Source organism: Electrona antarctica (assembly GCF_951216825.1).
Source record: "Electrona antarctica genome assembly, chromosome: 13".
In the NCBI taxonomy this organism is placed as follows: Eukaryota; Metazoa; Chordata; class Actinopteri; order Myctophiformes; family Myctophidae; genus Electrona; species Electrona antarctica.
The window spans coordinates 8,287,740-8,305,690 of record NC_136794.1 but is presented as its reverse complement, the minus strand read 5'-3'; the positions used below and the strand labels follow the sequence as shown (position 1 = coordinate 8,305,690).

Below are 17,951 nucleotides of genomic sequence, written 5' to 3'. Positions count from 1 at the left end.
TTTACACCACTCAAAAAAACAAACAGACCTGTCTGAAGAAGTGAGTGGTGCAACAGCGCACCCTGTTGGTACCCTCTAGACATACAGTCTATGGGACATACAGACATAGGGACATTGCTGTTCCTTGGAGTGGTTGCGGGGGTTGCAGTGGCAGTGTGGCACCCATAGACATATATACATAGACGCCCCTTCCGGCTCTGAGGCGTGTGTCAAAATTGAAGGCACTATTTTCCCGACATTCCTTGCGAAGAATAGCGGAAGCAAAGCGGAAGCTTGTCAAGCTTCCGCGTGCGTAACATAAGTCCCGGAAAAGACGCGCTGTGATTGGCCAGTAGTCACTTGAGTGACAGCGAGAGACATGGAGGATTCACATGAGTGACGTCACTCGGGCAGCGACGCAGTCGCCTTCAGCAAATGCCTTCAGCACTTCTAAATAAGAAAGATGCGGAGAACTGTTGCTTTGTGTTCACTCTTTTAATGTTTTCTGTTAGTAATCTAATCCCCCCTGGCTCTGATGTTGTATTGTTAATAACTTTGTTGTTTGTGTTTGTTTGTTTGTCTTGTTTTGTAATGTATATTGTCATGACTGTTATAAAGATTTGTTAAAAAAAAAAAGCCTTCAGCACTGCACTTCCGCCTTCATTGGGATACACGTCGCTCCAATGAACTGCAGCGGCAAATGAGGCGTCTATGTATATATGTCTATGGTGGCACCACTCTAAAAAGGTACCCGGCGGTGATTGCAGAGGGTTCACGCTTACGTCATGTGAATTCGACCGGGAGAACGAGTCCAACCTCCTCCATCGATGTTGTTGGAAAAATATCCTGCTGCTTCAAAACAATGTCATAACATAATAATAAATATGAAACTGCGGAAGTAATGCAATTACTATTAAAAAATTATATAATAATAAAATACACATGTTGTATCCATATATTTGGTTATAAACACAACCCGTGTTGGATTTATTTAGCATGGGATTTACTAGTATGTCGCTGAAAGGAACTCAACTCATGTGTGTCGGTCTTTGATTATTCTTGTCTTTCTGATCACGTGGTACGTTGATGTTTTCCTGTCCGCTTCCGCAAACAGACTCAGGACCAGCATAGAGCTCACTCAGAACTCTGAATATCTCTCAACTGCAGCACGTCGCCAGTACGGTAACGTTATGGTTGATCATCACATCTGTCAACATCACAGAAGGACGTATTTCGTAGCAGGTGGATTGAAATCGAAATTTAACATTTTATGTCGTCATTTCAACCTTAAATCGTTGTCCTCTCTAACGCATTAAATGCCACCGACGGGGATAGCATTTAGCCTCTTTTAGCTTAGCTTGACCTATCGCTCTACTTTAACTTTATTGTTGTGCTGCCTATAGTGTCAATCAAGGCCGTTTGCAATGCTGAGTAGTGCATTTCTAACAATGGATAACGCTAGCCGACTGACAGCTGCTGTATCTACGTAAACGTCATTATTCTAGGGTGTGTTTTGAATAAATTGTCGTGCAGCTTTCCCACGCTGTCAGTTGTCTAGTATCTGGCATATGCTCTCATCTCTTTACTTAATTTTGGATACAATACCAGGTATTGTATCCAAAATAGGCCATGAAAGATGTTAGGTATTGAATACCTAACATCTCCCATAGCCTATTTATTTGTTTTAAACAAATGTGAGAGTTGTGAGAGGAATTTTATCCAAGCTATCGGTAGATATGGGCCCATTTGGTCAGTGCATCATTGATTTGTAATACGGAAAGATAAACAATATTGGCAGTGTACTTTCTTATAGTTAATTTACAGTCCAGATTGACTGTGGTTAGGCTTAACGGTAGCATTGTGGATGTCCACAAGCACATGTCCACAAGCAAGAGCTATAAGAGTTACTGTAATATCCTCACTCTGATGTACTGGGTTTGGTTAACAGTAATCATGTATTATTGGCATAAGCATTTAAAAGTTTTATTTTTTCTTATTTTCTTTATGTTCCAATCCTTGTCGACAAGGTGAGGGGATACTGGCACGTTTGCCTACCTGTTCCCTCCCCCTACCCCTCTCCCCTGCCCTGCCCTTGATGTGAGGCAGCTGCCTCCACTTTGCAACCACCATCACGCACCACAAACACTGAGAAGCTGGACACCATGGTGGACGTGACCAAATGGCCCCTCTTCAGCCTGATGGGGCCCCAGGAGCTTTGTTCCATACGGAAGGTCTGTGTGTATGGAACATCTGCCAATGAGGTCATTTACATCACTGACGATGATGAGGTGAGAGTTCAATGTCAACGTGTGTGTGTGTGTGTGTGTGTGTGTGTGTGTGTGTGTGTGTGTGTGTGTGTGTGTGTGTGTGTGTGTGTGTGTGTGTGTGTGTGTGTGTGTGTGTGTGTGTGTGTGTGTGTGTGTGTGTGTGTGTGTGTGTGTGTGTGTGTGTGTGAGAGAGACAAGAGTTTTGCTAACCAAGTTTTTAGATTAATTCTGACTTCCTTGTTTGCTTGTAAATGTAATAAATTGCATGATATTTCAATTTCTGAAAAAATGTGAAAAGGCTTATGGATTACCTGTGGGTCAGGTCTGTGTTTCGTGATGGTCGCTGTTTGCGAGGTTGTAATGGGTTGTTTCATAGCGAGAGGAGAATGCAATGGCCTGGCAGCACTAGAGTAGTGTTTACTGCTACTCACAGGCTGTGAATAAGAGTGGGGCCTTCCTATTATCCACAGAATTTGCTTTCTTTGGGGCTGTCACACCATTTTGACATGATTATCAGTAACCCATGTCTCTCGCACCCCCCCCCCCCCAGGTGTATGTGTTTGGATTGAATTGTAGTAACTGCTTGGGAACGGGAGACAGCCAGAGCACCATTGTACCCAAGAAGCTGGACTTTCTGAGTGGAAGGAAGGTTGTCGGCTTGAATTACGGCAGTGGACCCCACATCTTGCTGGTCACTGAAGGTAACAGTCCTTTGGGGCGGCTGTGGCTCAGGAGGTAGAGCAAGGTCGTCCAATGATCCCTGGGTCGGCGGTTCGAATCTCGGCTCCTCCTGTCCACATGTCGAAGTGTCCTTGGGCAAGACACTGAACCCTACATTGCCTCCAATGAGTCGGTCGGTGTGAGCTTGCCACACCTTCCCACATGGTGTGTGAATGTGGGAAGTGAGGACGCTGGCGTCGACTGTTTGCCGTTTCACCTCCCAATGTATGAATGAATTAACCATTTTAAAGAGCTTTGAGCACTTGGAAAAGTGCTATATAAAAAAAATGCAATTCAATTTGGGGGAAATCGGTGAAATTGTTAAATGCAGAATGGGTTTAAAAGTGCTAAAGATATGATTTTAACAACAATTTTATGTTTCAGAGGGAGAATTATTTGCATGGGGCCATAATGGCTACAGCCAGTTGGGAAATGGAACCACCAACCAGGGAGTGTCTCCTGTGCTTGTGTCAGCCAACCTGATTAATAAAAAGGTCACTGAGGTAGCTTGTGGCTCTCACCACTCTATGGCGTTGACTGACTCAGGAGAGGTGAGTGCAATGCATCTGAATCAAGTTGTATGGCCTAACACAATTCTACAGCACATACCTCAATCATTATAATTCTTTGCTGTTAGAGAAGCATTCACGAGAGGGCCGTTTTAAAATCCTTCCTAACCCAAACAGGTAATCCAGCTTTGGTCTCTGCCCTGATTCCTGTTCTGTGAGGCAGTGCTTTGTCCCACTGACCGTTATTGGAGCCGACACTCAATCACAGCATTTGTACAAATAGGTTGTGCTATAAAGCCTTTATTGTGCAAATTGTGCAAGTAGTGGAGTGACCTGAACAGATCAAAACACACTTCTAATGCTGTCGACACTAGTGTGTCGACAGTGACGGCAGCATGCCGAACTCTTGTGTAATGCAAAAATAAGGTTTATCATTGTAAGGATGTGGTAAACTGCTATAACACGTGACATTGAAACGGAAAAATCCACACACCAAAATCAGCAAAAAAAGTGATGTTTCAAGTAACCCATACTCTTGTGGCAGCGGTGGCCGAACGGATAGCGGCGCGGTCTTGATACCGGAAGGTCACCAGTTCGAATCAGCGGTCCGACATGTTAAAAATTACCACCGCTGAAGTGCCCTTGAACAAGGCATTGAACCACTACGATGAAATGTGTTCTATGAGCAGGGCCTGGCTGGAAACAAGTTCTTGAGCTTAGCCCAGATACCCTGGGTAAATATAGTAATCATTTCATTTCATTTCCAGTCTTCCTCAGACAGAAGCAGCTCTTCCTGTGACAGAAGTCCTGTGTTACTCAAAACACAACTGTTTGACAGATTAAATGTGCCGTTTCAATCTCACTTATTTTTGGACCCAGAAGCTATCCGATTGGCCTTGAAAGGTGCATGTCGTTTTTTATACCTTGATAAAGGCTACTCGGGAGCTGCAGTACGTTATTTGTTTTTTCAATAAAGCATGAACTAAAGATAATGCATGAACTAAAGTAAAAGCCTATTTATTTTTTAATTTGCTCCGTGTGCACCTATTCCAGCCAACTACTTGGTTCTTCTTCTTCTGGTTGGGCACAGCTAATTCCCTGGGACAAATTAAAGGAAAAACCAACATGGATGACGATAGCAATGACTCATCATAAAATCTGTGACCTCTTGACCGCAAATTAAATACTTATTAACAAACATCATTTGACCCAATTTAAATGTGTTTTAATTTATTAATGACATGCTAAAATGTTTCATTTGGTAACTTCATTTAAAAAGGAAAAATCACACCCGTCTGAAGTAAGTGGTGCAACTCCGTGTGGGGGTCCCGGGGGGGGGGGGTTCCAGACCCACAGGAACGCACCCAGGGTGCCCGATTCCGGCGAGTCGCCCCGTGTCCGAAACGGTTGAGAAATGACAGAGTTACCGTGTGGGGGTCCGTCTACTGTACCCTCTACTGTACTATACTGTCACTGTACTGTACTGGCACACCTGAAATCACCATATGTACAGTTAATATGTGCGTGTGTTTTAGGTTGCGCACAGGTGGTGAAAAACAACCATGCTGTTTTCGTGCTCGGACATACCCAGGCAGCCAGCCAGGCAGGAACCCACACACACAGGTCCTCATTCACAACGGCGTTTACGCTCATAACGTTACGTAACGTGAGCGGAGCGTGAGCGGACAGGCATTTACGTGGATTCCCACGTTACGTGGGAATTCATGAAGTTGAACGTGAACTTGACGGTGACGTTGTTTGGTCGGAAACTCCGCTATAAGCTGCGCCACCTCAGAGGGTCGTGTACTGCTTGCGTAGATTTATTCAGAAGGCTTTAGTCTTCATGCTGACTCAATTAAAAGTCCCCAAACCTCAGATAAAATATGTAGGCATGTGTCAACATTGGTCAGCACATAAAAAAAATGATAGCTTATATAAAAGCCAAGTATCACTTGTATGCCTAAATGCAAGCATTCTAGAGGCAGGTTAGCCTAGAGTCCCATACAGAAACTGCCCCTGCAAGCCCGACACCTTTTTATTTATTTATTAGGATATTTCTAGCATGCGCGATTGCGCTGCTCACTTGACAGCTTTCTACTCGCAGTGCAACGCGTTGTGAGCTTGTAGATCGGCTCTCGCGGACTCGCGCTGCATGTTAAAAAACAAACTCACAATTATTATAAGAACATACACTTATCTGCATTCTGCACTGTACGAATCCAACGTTGTTTAGTGTAGTAATGCCTGCAGTAGGCCTATTGAAATTGTTTTGTTATGGAGCTCCTTTGAGTCACACTGTCGGTGTGTGTGTGTGTGTGTGTGTGTGTGTGTGTGTGTGTGTGTGTGTGTGTGTGTGTGTGTGGACAGTCCAATCTGGGTGAAATTCACATTGGAAAATGAATATAACGGCGAGCCTGGCCCGGACAGAACAGATTATTTCTATGGTTCACAGACATGCCGGTCTGACAGACAGACAGCAGTCACGAGGGCTAATTAGCCCTATAAAAATATAGAAGTCCACATTATTGCATCAGCGCGTGCAATTCGGCCAGTCATAGTTTGAAGCCAGTGCACCTTAATTAATTATAATATGGGGAACTTATAGCTAGGCTGTAGGCTACTACATTGATCTCATCATGAGATCAATCAAGTTTGGTGCCAAATGTCCCGTGAATCATTTTAATATGACGACATCATGAAATGAACCTGCACTTAGATCTGACAAAGAGGAGGCTCCCCGCCGTATATGGTTGAAATTTTAAATAGCTATAGGCCTATGCCTACGTGTCCATGATCAGAACAAATCCATTCTCCACATGGCATTCAGACAGATGACAGTGAGATGATATTAATCTATTCCCCGCATGAATCAATGCAGCTCTGATAAAAATATCGGATATATGTTTTACCTGCAAAGGTGTGAGTGAGCAATTGTTCAATAGAAAAGAAAAGGCTTTATAATATAATTGCCAAGTATAGGCTAGCTTGCTGCCTTGGTCCCGAACTTAAATAAATAAATGGCCAAGCTGCATTTTATACCGTAAGTCAGCTTGCCATTGCTGTAGCGGTGCGGAGCAGCGTTCACCGTTTTGTAAGCTTGGGAAAATGATTTATATAGTTTAATGGTAGGCTATAGACAATATAAAGAATCACGCACAAATGTAATGGTATATGGATGTAAAAAAAGAGACTGCAGGTGGTGGTCGTCGCTCCGGCGCTTGACATGGTCAGATCATTTTCTTTTAATTTCCTGTCCTTTGATGGATTGAGTGTCAGTTTGTACAGTTTGTATGGTAGGCCTATAGTGGTATACTTTATACAATGGTGCAAAAACTTGTTTGTGGTCCTGTGGAATTAGGAAATTAATAGAGGGCTATATTCATGATATATCTGCACAGCATGCACTGACTGACCGCGGCAGTATAGCCTAATTTCTTTCCAGCAATCATTTTTATTTTAATTTGTGAAGCCACTATACTGGAAAATATCATTATTTTGTTGCATTCCGTCAGGAGGACCTCTATTTCGTTTGAGCTGTAAGGCCTATAGTTCTTTTTTGTTTTTTTTACTGCTGTCTGCTGAGTCATGCTTGACGCCTTTTATGGTGTGAAATGGGGCGTGGATCAATGCAAATGAAGTTATCCGGTGATTTTCCGATCATTTGGCACCCGCTCGCATTCACCTGCGTACCTCACAACATACACCTGCGTACCTGTGGTACACACCGCTCTTTGAATTGCACGGCAAAACAACGTAGCGTGATCGGACGGAATTTCCCGCATATGTTTACGCTTCCGTTACGCTTCCGTTACACTCGGCGTATTTCTCCTTTGTGAATGAGGACCATAGTCACTTAAGGAAGTGGTTTGCACCACTTAAAAATGATACAGTGAAAACATGTATATCTTTTTACTACCAATTATAGTTCTAGAAAGGCAAGGCAGACTTCGGAATGGGCCGAGAATATTCAATTTGGTTCATCTCTAAAGCCCAAAGGCAGATATGACAACTTAAATATACAAAGAAATGACTGACAATAACCGATACCAATAATCAAATGAACGTAAGTACTATGCCCAAACCGTTTTGTCCCAACCCGACCCTTTGGTGTGCAAAGCATTATGTTATGCTTTAGCTATTGAAAAATAGCAGATCTACAAACTCATGGCGCGCTACGAGCTTGTAGGTCTGCTATTTTTGAAAAATCAAAGAACGACTGACAGAAACATAGCTTTTTCAGAAAACTGTCAGGATGTAGAAGACATTTTTAGAATCTGATCTCAGGTCAAAATGGGTTAAAGCCTGTTTCGTCCCATTTGGGCTTAAAATTAGACACATTGGTTAAAATTACGTTTTATGAATTAATAGGTCACCCGTCTGTATAATCATAGGCACCTGTATATGGCCAGTGTTTGCGGTGACCACTGAGGTCCTTCTCCAATAAAGAAAATCGAACAGGAACAGTTTAGCCACAAGGTGGAGCAGAGCTCACAGTAGAGACTAAATGGATTGTAGCAGTAGCAGTACTATATACTGTAGAGATGGAAAAGAATACATATCACATTATACAAAATACAAAACCGAGATAAACAACTTTATGAATTCTATAATGTAACTGTAACTAACTAACATTTTTTCCCCCTCCTTTCTAATCTGCCCTCCAACAGGTGTATGCATGGGGCTACAACAACTGTGGCCAGGTGGGCTCTGGCTCCACAGCTAACCAGCCCACACCTCGGAGAGTGGCCAACTGTCTGCAGAACAAGGTAGCAGTCCATATCAGCTGTGGTCAGACCTCCTCTTTGGCAGTGATTGACAATGGAGAGGTGAGTAGTAGAGTACCTGATTTGTGGCAAAGCTGATAATAACGCTGTTGCTTATCAAACACTCGAATAATTAAATGTTGTTTTCCCAGGTATATGGTTGGGGTTATAATGGGAATGGCCAACTTGGACTGGGAAATAATGGGAATCAACTCACTCCATGCCGCCTAGTGGCCCTACAAGGTTTTTGCGTGCAACAGGTGAGACACTGTCACTGTTTAAATGTTCTGTGCTATTTTATTAAAAAGTCGGCATACTTTAGTTTCAGCGGCCAGTAAATATATAGTTGTCTATAAATCAGAAAAGGGCTGACCTCTACCAAGAACGCTCTGGATTAAGAGCGTCTGCTAAATGCCTAAATTGTAAATTGTAACACTAAACGTAACTCAGCTTTGTGAGAATGGAGTTACTCCAAAATTGATATAGTATGGTCCCACAAAGGCCACTTTTAACCTGGTGTCTCTGTTTTGGGCAATTATTTTGGAAAATATATCAACAAGCTCACGTGTTGCGAGCGTTGCGAGCTTGTAGATCAGCTATCTTTGCCACATGGCACCACAAAAGTAAATCAGGCCTAAAGCCCTAACCACACCAAAGGGTCGAGACAGTATTAGCGTTGTCCCTGCCGTGTGATATGTCCTGTTGCACGTTGACGTGTGTTGAAGGCGTGCGTCGTCCCTAGTGATTCAACGCATGGAATTCAATGGCCCAAACCACACCAAAGGGTCGAGACGGTTTTAGCGTTAACTCCTTGCAACCGTTTGGACCCAAGGAGTTGCATGATGATCCTTAACCACTCCTTAAGTGGTTTAGGAGTGAATGCAACTGCAAGGGGAAGTATGTAAATGTACTTAACTTTGTTCTAAAGTAGACATATTTTGGCTTGTTCAAAGATATCTCAGTGAGTAAAATGCTAGGTTTTATGCACTCGACTAACCTGTACTCTTTTGCTCTAGATTGTCTCTGGTTACGCACATTCCCTCGCACTAACAGATGAAGGGCTGCTGTTTGCGTGGGGCGCCAACACATATGGACAGCTGGGCACTGGCAACAAGAGCAATCAGCTCAGCCCTGTGCAAATCCTGTCGGAGAAAGAGAGGTGAAAGACAACCTCAATACACATGTGCAATTGTCAGTCTGTCGAACATGCAGTGACTAGACTTTTCGCAATTATTACACAATAATCATATTATTTGATTATTCGTAATTATTTATTAACAATTATTTTTGCATAATCATCATAATCTTTTCCATGTTGAAAAATTACATTTTCATAAATAGTGGCAATAGCAGCTCATAAGATATATTTATTTTCTTCTTTACTAATGTTGAGAATGAAACGATTAAATATTGGCGCTTTCTTTGCATAGTACTTACGTTCATTTGATTATTGGTAACGGTTATTAACGGGCATTTAAGTCGTCATATCTGCCATACAACTTTCTTTTTCAAAGCCTAGAAGCCAAACAGAAATAGAATGTTTATGTTCCAATGTTAAATGGAAAAATGTTCAATCGTTCATAGCAGTTATTTGTTTGACAATGAAGTAAAAATGTAATGATCGTGATAGGGCCTAACACTGACATCTCACCTCTGGTATCCTTGACAGAATTGTGGAGATTGCTGCCTGCCACTCGACACATACATCAGCTGCTAAGACACAGAGTGGTCACGTGTACATGTGGGGCCAGTGCAGGGGCCAGTCCATCGTACTGCCTCACCTCACGCACTTCTCCTGCACCGACGATGTGTTTGGCTGCTTTGCAACACCCTCAGTTATGTGGAGACTGCTTTCCATGGGTAAGGAAGTCCATAGCATTGCTACAGCTTTTCTCCGGAGCTTGTCATTGTCTGATGTAAGAAAAGAGAAACAAATATGTACAAACTGTATATACCACACACACACACACACACACACACACACACACACACACACACACACACACACACACACACACACACACACACGAGAAGTTACAGCATTGACATGAGGTTAAAAATAATGTGCGGAAGTGGCAACACATTGGTATGTCCACATTCGGCATTGTGACATAAGTTGCCAACAAAACACATGGGGCAGAAACCTGTGTGAACTCCATATAGAGTGCAAAACCCCAGGTCACACAGCACTAGCCACCCGTGCTGAAACGGGGACACACACACACACACACACACAGGGAAGCCCCCGATGCCATTACGCATCATTCATTACACTACCTTTTACAATTAATTTTTAATTTTATATTCTTTATTTACCCAGGGAAGTAGCTGAGCACAGGTGCTCATTTTCAGCAACGCCCTGCACATAGAAACACACACACACACACACACACACACACACACACACACACACACACACACACACACACACACACACACACTAAAACCTTATACTGTTGGCCACTAAGCAGCTCCAGGGGGAGCATTTGGGGGTTCAGTGCCTTGCTCAAGGGCACTTCAGCGGTGTTGGGTGAGTGATGACAATCACTTCCCCAATCACTTATGATCAAATCTGATTAATGACACCCAATGTATGCATGTGTGTTCTCTCCCCAGAGCACGATGACTTTCTGACTGTGGCCCAGTCACTGAAGAAAGAGTTTGACAGCCCTGAGACAGCTGACCTCAAATTCAGTGTAGATGGCAAATACATACATGTCCACAAAGCAATCCTCAAGATCCGGTAAGGTTCAGGACAAGAGTTCTTTCAAGTTCTATACATTTTGTAGAAATAAAATCACAGTGGAAGGAAGAATAATGGTGGCGAACTTAAAGAAGGTCCAAGGCAACTATATTCAAGTAGAAAAATCCTTTATTCCATATTAAAAATAAAAGGGTTAAAGGACGCTGGTGGCCGGTAAGGTTGGCTGGAAGGGGTTGGCACGATTACATATTTAAAAATCTTTATAATCTTATTTTTATTAGACCTGACGTCGAAATTAAAAAAATGTTTTCTGTGACATGTTTCTGTGTCAGTGGTGCTCAACCTTTTTCATGTCAAGGACCCCCAGAATTATTTGAATTTGGCTGCGGACCCACATCTGAAAATATGTGGTTCCAGGGGCCCCCCAGAAGCAAACATTTGAGTTAAAAACGTGTGCTCTGAAAGAATATATATTCCAAATGTGTGCCACATTTTCACGATTTTTCAAAAATTGCAGACCTACATGCCGAGTGCCGCGCTATGAGCTTGTAGATCTGCTGTTTTTCAACAGCTAAAGCATAACATAATGCTTAAAACACCAAAAGGGGTTCCCGCCCAAAATTGGCTAAAGGCATCAGTTTGGTTAAAATGTAAAAACAAAAACATATGGAAAAACCCCTCCCGCCTCTCTGCAGATGTGAGCATTTCAGATCCATGTTCCAGTCCCACTGGACTGAAGACATGAAGGAAGTGATAGAGATAGATCAGTTCTCTTATCCAGTGTATCGCTCCTTCCTGGAGTTCCTCTACACGGACAACGTGGAACTGCCTCCTGAGGATGCCATTGGTCAGTCACTTTCACATCCTGTATACTGCAGCTGGTTTTCTATCCTAAGTTGATTGTATTCACCTAGAGCAGTGGTCCGGTCCCCAAACCTTGTTGGCTGTGCACACCGTGTTACCTGCTGACCTAGCTGACGCACCCCCCAGCGCTAAGTCTCGTTGTATTTGGCTGAAAAAATGATACATTTTTAAAAAATGTGATTGTGGCAAATAATCACAGAATGTCACTACACTCAGAGACATGCAGCTGGTGTAGGGTACTCCTGCAGCTGCTCTATACATCTCCTTACAACAGTGGTTTACCAGATTTTGCCGTTTGTGCTAAATAACGCCATAAAACCACCATAGAGCGCCGAAGTCCTGGTGTAACTCGCTCATCCCCTGGTTCATGGAAGTTTTTCTCTATGGAGAATAACATGGGGTCCACTTAAAATGGTCTCAGATAATAATTGTGGTCTAAAAATGAACAAACTGTCCTGGCGATATTGCCGGGGAGGTGTCTCTGTATCGTGTACGACAGTCAGTCAGTCATATCTGATACAGTCTGTTTCTAGTGAAATTTTAACTAATTCTGCAGCAGTAACATTACCGTTTTCTCTCAGTCAGTTGATCCATATGAGTGAAACGGCCGGGATGATTGGTTTATTTTTCAAACACAGTTCATATGAGGCGATCTAATTGTAAATAAAAAGTACATGAACCCATGGACTATCGTCAGAGTAGCCTGGCTAATAAGCCAGACTAATATCACACAACACTGTCGCGGTATATTAGTCTGGGCTGGCTCCACTTGGATTTCATTTCCCGGGGGGCGGGTTCAAACATTTTCTCTTCGACGCAATTGGTCAGAGCTACTGTCAGTCAAAGGTCTCAAGCATTGAACGTCACTGTACCAAAGCCCGCCCATATTGCATACCGTGTCCCGATTGGCCCGACCTGTTCTCGGTTGTAGGAAAGAGGCGTGCTACTGAGCCTCGCCAGACCCTAATCCGCTGGCAGGCAAATTATTTTTTGCCAACGGCTGATTCGGTCTGGTTTATTAACCAGGCTATCGTCAGAGTGCCCTCTGCCGATATTGACGCCAGACTTCGGTGCTCTATTACCCTTTTCATGTCCGTGCCCTTACCTAGAAGGCGTTCGCGCACCACAAGTGGTGCACGCACCAGTTTGGGAACCCCTGACCTAGAGAGACCCAGGTCGACCTAGTTCCTGATTCAACAGCTAGAATTTCAATGACGCCTGACGAACGCAACCAATTACCATAATAATAATAATAATGATAATAATAAAGGATGGAAAACCAGCTATACCAGGGGTCCTAAGAAGCAAGTTTATGAACCACTGCTGTAGTCCGTGCTCTACCGATGGGCCAATAGTTTATATGCACAGCAGCCATTTTGGAAAGCGCTCTTCCTACTTCTGGGCAAGGTATATGAAAAAGAAGTTAAAGACACCAACAATAACACATTATTGTCTGCTGTGTTGCTTTTCGATGTGTACGTTTCTGAACGTGCCAAGTCGCAAGACTGTCCACCGTTTCCGGTCTGGCAGCCAAATCTCACGGTACCTCAGAGACGGTCATGGAACTTCCCGTGCGAGGTTTGCCACACAAGGCGTCCATGAAAGTGTCATGGCGGCCGCGTATCGTTACGTCAACGGCTTCCTTACCTTCTTTTTCAAAAACCTTGCTTCCGGGCCCCTTCCCTACTTCCTTCACAGGTGTTAGCGATGATACTAATCAAGGCTCTGTTCCATTTAGTGTACAGTGGTTCTCAAACTTTTTTAAGGACCCCATAACTCTTGAGAGTGTACAAAATGTTAGAACCAAATGGTTCTAACAAATGGACCCTTTACGGGTTCCATTTGTACACTCTCAGAGTTACACAAACTAGTATTTGCCATTTGGAACCCACTCAAGGACACTTTGAGACCCATTGGTGTAGCAGAGTTTCCAGAATGGCCTTAATTAGTTATCATTGGTAAAGGAAGTAGGGAAGGGGGCCCAGAAGTAAGAAGAGTTATTCTGTGTGCATATACCCTATTAGTCTGTTACCATGGCATGAACCATTTATTTCACTCACACTACCTGACTAACTGCATCTGTCTTGTCGCTCTCAGGCCTGCTGGACCTGGCCACGTCATATTGTGAAAACCACCTGAAGCGTCTGTGCCAGCACATCATAAAGAGGGGCATCACTGTGGAGAACGCCTTCTCTCTGCTCTCGGCGGCTGTGCGCTACGATGCAGAGGTCAGTCTCTACGGGACCGATGGACATTTACAAGGAATTCAATGGAAGCCAACGACATGCAGTAGATGTAGATACAAAAACATTCTACCTGTTGAGTGATTACTAAACTACATTATTTATATTGCAATTTTCTGAAAGTCTTTACAAAATGCTTCACATATGGACCACAAAGGATAAAAACGGGGTACAATACATGAACTATGGTCAGAATAACCTTAAAATCAGATAAAAAATGTATAAAAATCAAATCATATAGACCTTGGGATCCACATGGGAACGGCATGGCTCCGATTTGGATCTTGGACCAAGGCCTGCCTTTGACTCTCAGACAAAAAAAAGACGCCCATCTCTCAGACAGCTTGTAAGATTGATTCAACTGATATATTTGTCCCACACCTTCTCTTTTGTGATTGGCCACTTGTTCTACAAGTGATATATTGATGAGTGGTGCTGCTGTAGACGTTAACAGAATTTATCTTTGGACGTTGTCCAAAAAAAGCTTAAGATATATATTTGAAGGCCACAGCTGGGACTGTGGACTGGCTTTTAGGATAACACAAGCTGCTAGTTCCACTTGCTTATTTGTTGTTCTTGTGTTTTCCTTGTTGAAATGTAGGACCTGGAGGACTTCTGCTTTAAATTTTGTGTGAACCACTTGACAGAGGTGACCCAGACTACTGCCTTCTGGCAGATCGATGGCAATATGCTCAAAGACTTCATCTGCCGAGCCAGCCGCTGTGGAGCCTTTAAGAACTGACCACGAGCCAAGATGAGACGGTAGAACCAGACAACGGTGACACTCTGTAGTCAATATTCCTCCACTGGATTCCACGCAGCTTCGTCGATGAGAGCTTTTTGCAGTGTTGGAGGCTGCACAACACATGCAGTGTAGATCCTTACATTACTATCATGGACTTGACATGACTCATCTCATTCCAGAGCAAGAACCAGCACCATTTGGGGAGCTAGAGAAGCTACGTTAATTTAGCCCACCTAACGACATCACTATTCGGTGATCCAGTTAGCTGCTGTTTTTGCCGAAGTGCCTGACTGGCTATTGATGAGCGTGCATTCAATTTGAAGCAGAGACTGACACGGTTTGTGCTGTCCAGCGGACACATTTACCGGTATGTCCAAGACTGTTACTTTTAAGGAAATGGAAAACAGAACCTGTGTTCCAATGGATCCAATGTAGTTATTTAGTCACAAAGCTCTTATTACTTTTCATTGGTTAAATGTGTAATTGTGTATACAACTCGGACACATTCAACCACTTTATTTAAAATAATGATTTTCTTTCTGCATTCCTGCTTAATTTCCATAGTGAGAGAGAGAGACAGACAAGTTAGTTGGCATAGCAACAATGTGGTATAAACACTTTTAACCTGGCATACGTATACTATTTGGGGAGGTCATTATAGGCAAACATTTTCTAAAATGTTCGTATAACAACACATTCTGACTATTCCTGTATAAAAAGGGCATTCATTTATGATAAAACAAATCCATTTTGACAAAATGAAATGTGCAGATATAAGGGTTCTACCCAACCGCGACCATATGCAAGCACTCAAAGACTCCCCACGCTTTGTTGCATTTTCTTCATCCTTTTCCCACTTCTATGGATTCCATTTGATTGTTCTTGAATGGTTGGACTGATACTTTTGGCAACCTATCTTGATTTTTAAGTTATTTCTCCTCAGTGGGCTCACATGCACTGAGCATAAAAAGGCCAAGTATATATTCAGCTTGGGGGGGATTGGGTTTCGTTTGCACTTCTTGATTCTAGGCTAGAACCAGTTTTTAAAAACTGAGTGAAGTTGAGTTGTACTAGCCTACTGTATTTTTAGTACCCTTATTTTTTACAGTTTCTATTGTTATTTTATTGCTATAATGTACTGCCATTATACTGCAGAGCAGATACGTTTTTGTTGATTTGCGCTATCATTTTTTAAATTAATGAATGCAGAATCAGATCAGTTCATTGACAAACTGCCAATAAATATTTGTGGGACAATTGTACAAGCTTTTTGTTCGGTCTATATAATTAAGAAAATAGCTTGGCCTTGGTCTCAGAATGTTACAGTGGTGCACTTCGCCTACATGGACAATGTTATTGATTAAATGTAAATCCACTAATCGGTGAACTTCAGTGCTTGGTGTCCTTTACAGACTTTACATTATAAATGAGAAAAAGAGGTTGCGCATCAGCAATGGCTTTCAGTGGAGTGCTAAACCCAAATCCAGTATACATATAAAAATAGGAATTCAAAATTTCCAAAAAGGTAGCACATCCCAAAAAAAATCATGATTCACTAGTAAGAGACCACACCTTCGCTCAAGTTTAACAGTTTATTGAATGATAAAGGGGGGAGGAGATGGGGATGGGTGAGACTCAGGCTGGGGGAGTAGTCTCGGGAGCGGACACCGTGGATGCGCGCTCAGAGAGCGGACGTCTCTGCTCCGGAACTGCCCCCAAAAGAGCTGGCTGGGAGACGCGTGCGGGACTGGAGGAAGGGACGTGAGTGCGGACCCTCGGGAACGGGGAGATGTTTTACAGGCGGCCTAGGTGGAGATGGGCGTTTTGGATGTCCGAGATGTTGGTCCTGATGTAGGACTGGTAGACTCGGGAGGACCAGCGGCCGAGGATTCGGATGAGCTGGTCCGAGAGGCCTCGCCTAGAAGCGGTGGTGGCTGCGCCGATGCGAAATGAGTGGCCGGAGTAAAGCTGGGAGGGGAGGCCGGACAGCGTGAGGATTCGGCGGAGGTGCTTGTGGAACCAGGAGCGGGTGGCGATGGAACCAGGAGCGGGTGGCAATGGAACCCGTCTCGGTGATGAACAGTGGGTCGTGTCGTGGAGACATAGCGGAGAATGGGTTCGTAGGGGCTGAGAGGAGGATCGGTTTTGAAGAGGTGGATCGCTGAGGAACGCCCGAGCTGGTCTGTCTTGCTGTGTTTGAGGGTGAAAGTGAGGGAATCGGAGGAGTGGAAGGTGACGTCGGAGAGGCTAGGGTGACGGGAAGGGTCGTAACGGGAGGAGGAAGACGTGAACTCTGAGCAGCGTAGGAACCCGAAGAAAGCGAGGAGGAACATGCTTTCTAGGGTGAGGTCGACCAGGGGGACAGGTACCCAGAGCGGAGCGTGGCCAGGCACTTGAGGAGTGAGTCGGAGGCGAGAGGCTGGCGGCCAGGAGGTGGGCTATGGGGTTGTTATTGGTGAGGATCCAGCATAGGGCGTCTGAAAGGGAATTGAAACATTTTGGGCTGCTCTTGCACCCGAACGTGAGGCGGACTGCAAAGTAGAAGTAAAGTAGAATTTGAAAGAGTTGTATATGTGGTCCATATACATGGGTGAATTACCTTCCTACACACAAAGCAGCCAAATGATGAATATTCTATCATACTTCAATAAGGTAATTAATGAACTCAGACTAAAATATTTTCTTTGCTTTTTCAGGGAAAAAAGACATAATAATGGTAAGTCAACATGAAAAAAGCAGCTGTGCACATTTAAAAGAATGCATATGAATTATACAGTACTATCTGTATATGAATTATACTGATACAATAAATAATATTTAGTGTTGCTTTTAATAGCTTTAATCAACACACAGCAATTATTATTATATTATTATACAAAACAACAAAGATGTTAGTGTCTACTGCAGTTTCTGCAGTGTCATTTGTAGCACTTACAAAGTCTTGAAAGTGTTACTTCTCTCTTCTGTCTTTGTATTGTTATGCATGGAGTTAAGATGTTTTATGTAGCCCCGCTCTTTGAGTATAGCCCCTCAACTGGAAGTTGTATTCATGACATATGCAGGGAAAGCAGTAGTAGATCCATTACGGCTTGTTAATTTTAGAAAATCACAAGATTCTTGATTATGGTGTGGATTAGGGCATTAAGCAACTAGTCGA

The 17,951-nt window shown here is 43.3% G+C and overlaps 1 protein-coding gene across 2 annotated transcripts; it reads left to right on the top strand.

The window, feature by feature from the left end:
- The first annotated feature begins 1,031 nt into the window (after positions 1 to 1,031).
- rcbtb1 (regulator of chromosome condensation (RCC1) and BTB (POZ) domain containing protein 1) lies at positions 1,032 to 16,053 on the top strand. Of its 2 annotated transcripts, none has more exons than XM_079518734.1 (12): positions 1,032 to 1,221; positions 2,007 to 2,267; positions 2,797 to 2,947; positions 3,351 to 3,517; positions 8,143 to 8,301; positions 8,391 to 8,498; positions 9,255 to 9,397; positions 9,908 to 10,098; positions 10,855 to 10,981; positions 11,638 to 11,789; positions 13,904 to 14,034; positions 14,651 to 16,053. In XM_079518734.1, the coding sequence occupies exons 2-12, from the start codon at positions 2,142 to 2,144 to the stop codon at positions 14,789 to 14,791; spliced, it is 1,596 nt and encodes a 531-aa protein (XP_079374860.1). In that variant the 5' UTR covers positions 1,032 to 1,221; positions 2,007 to 2,141; the 3' UTR covers positions 14,792 to 16,053. The 2 variants fall into 2 exon arrangements, with proteins under 2 accessions (XP_079374860.1, XP_079374861.1); XM_079518735.1 differs by having other exon boundaries at positions 1,045 to 1,156.
- Positions 16,054 to 17,951: the final 1,898 nt, after the last annotated feature.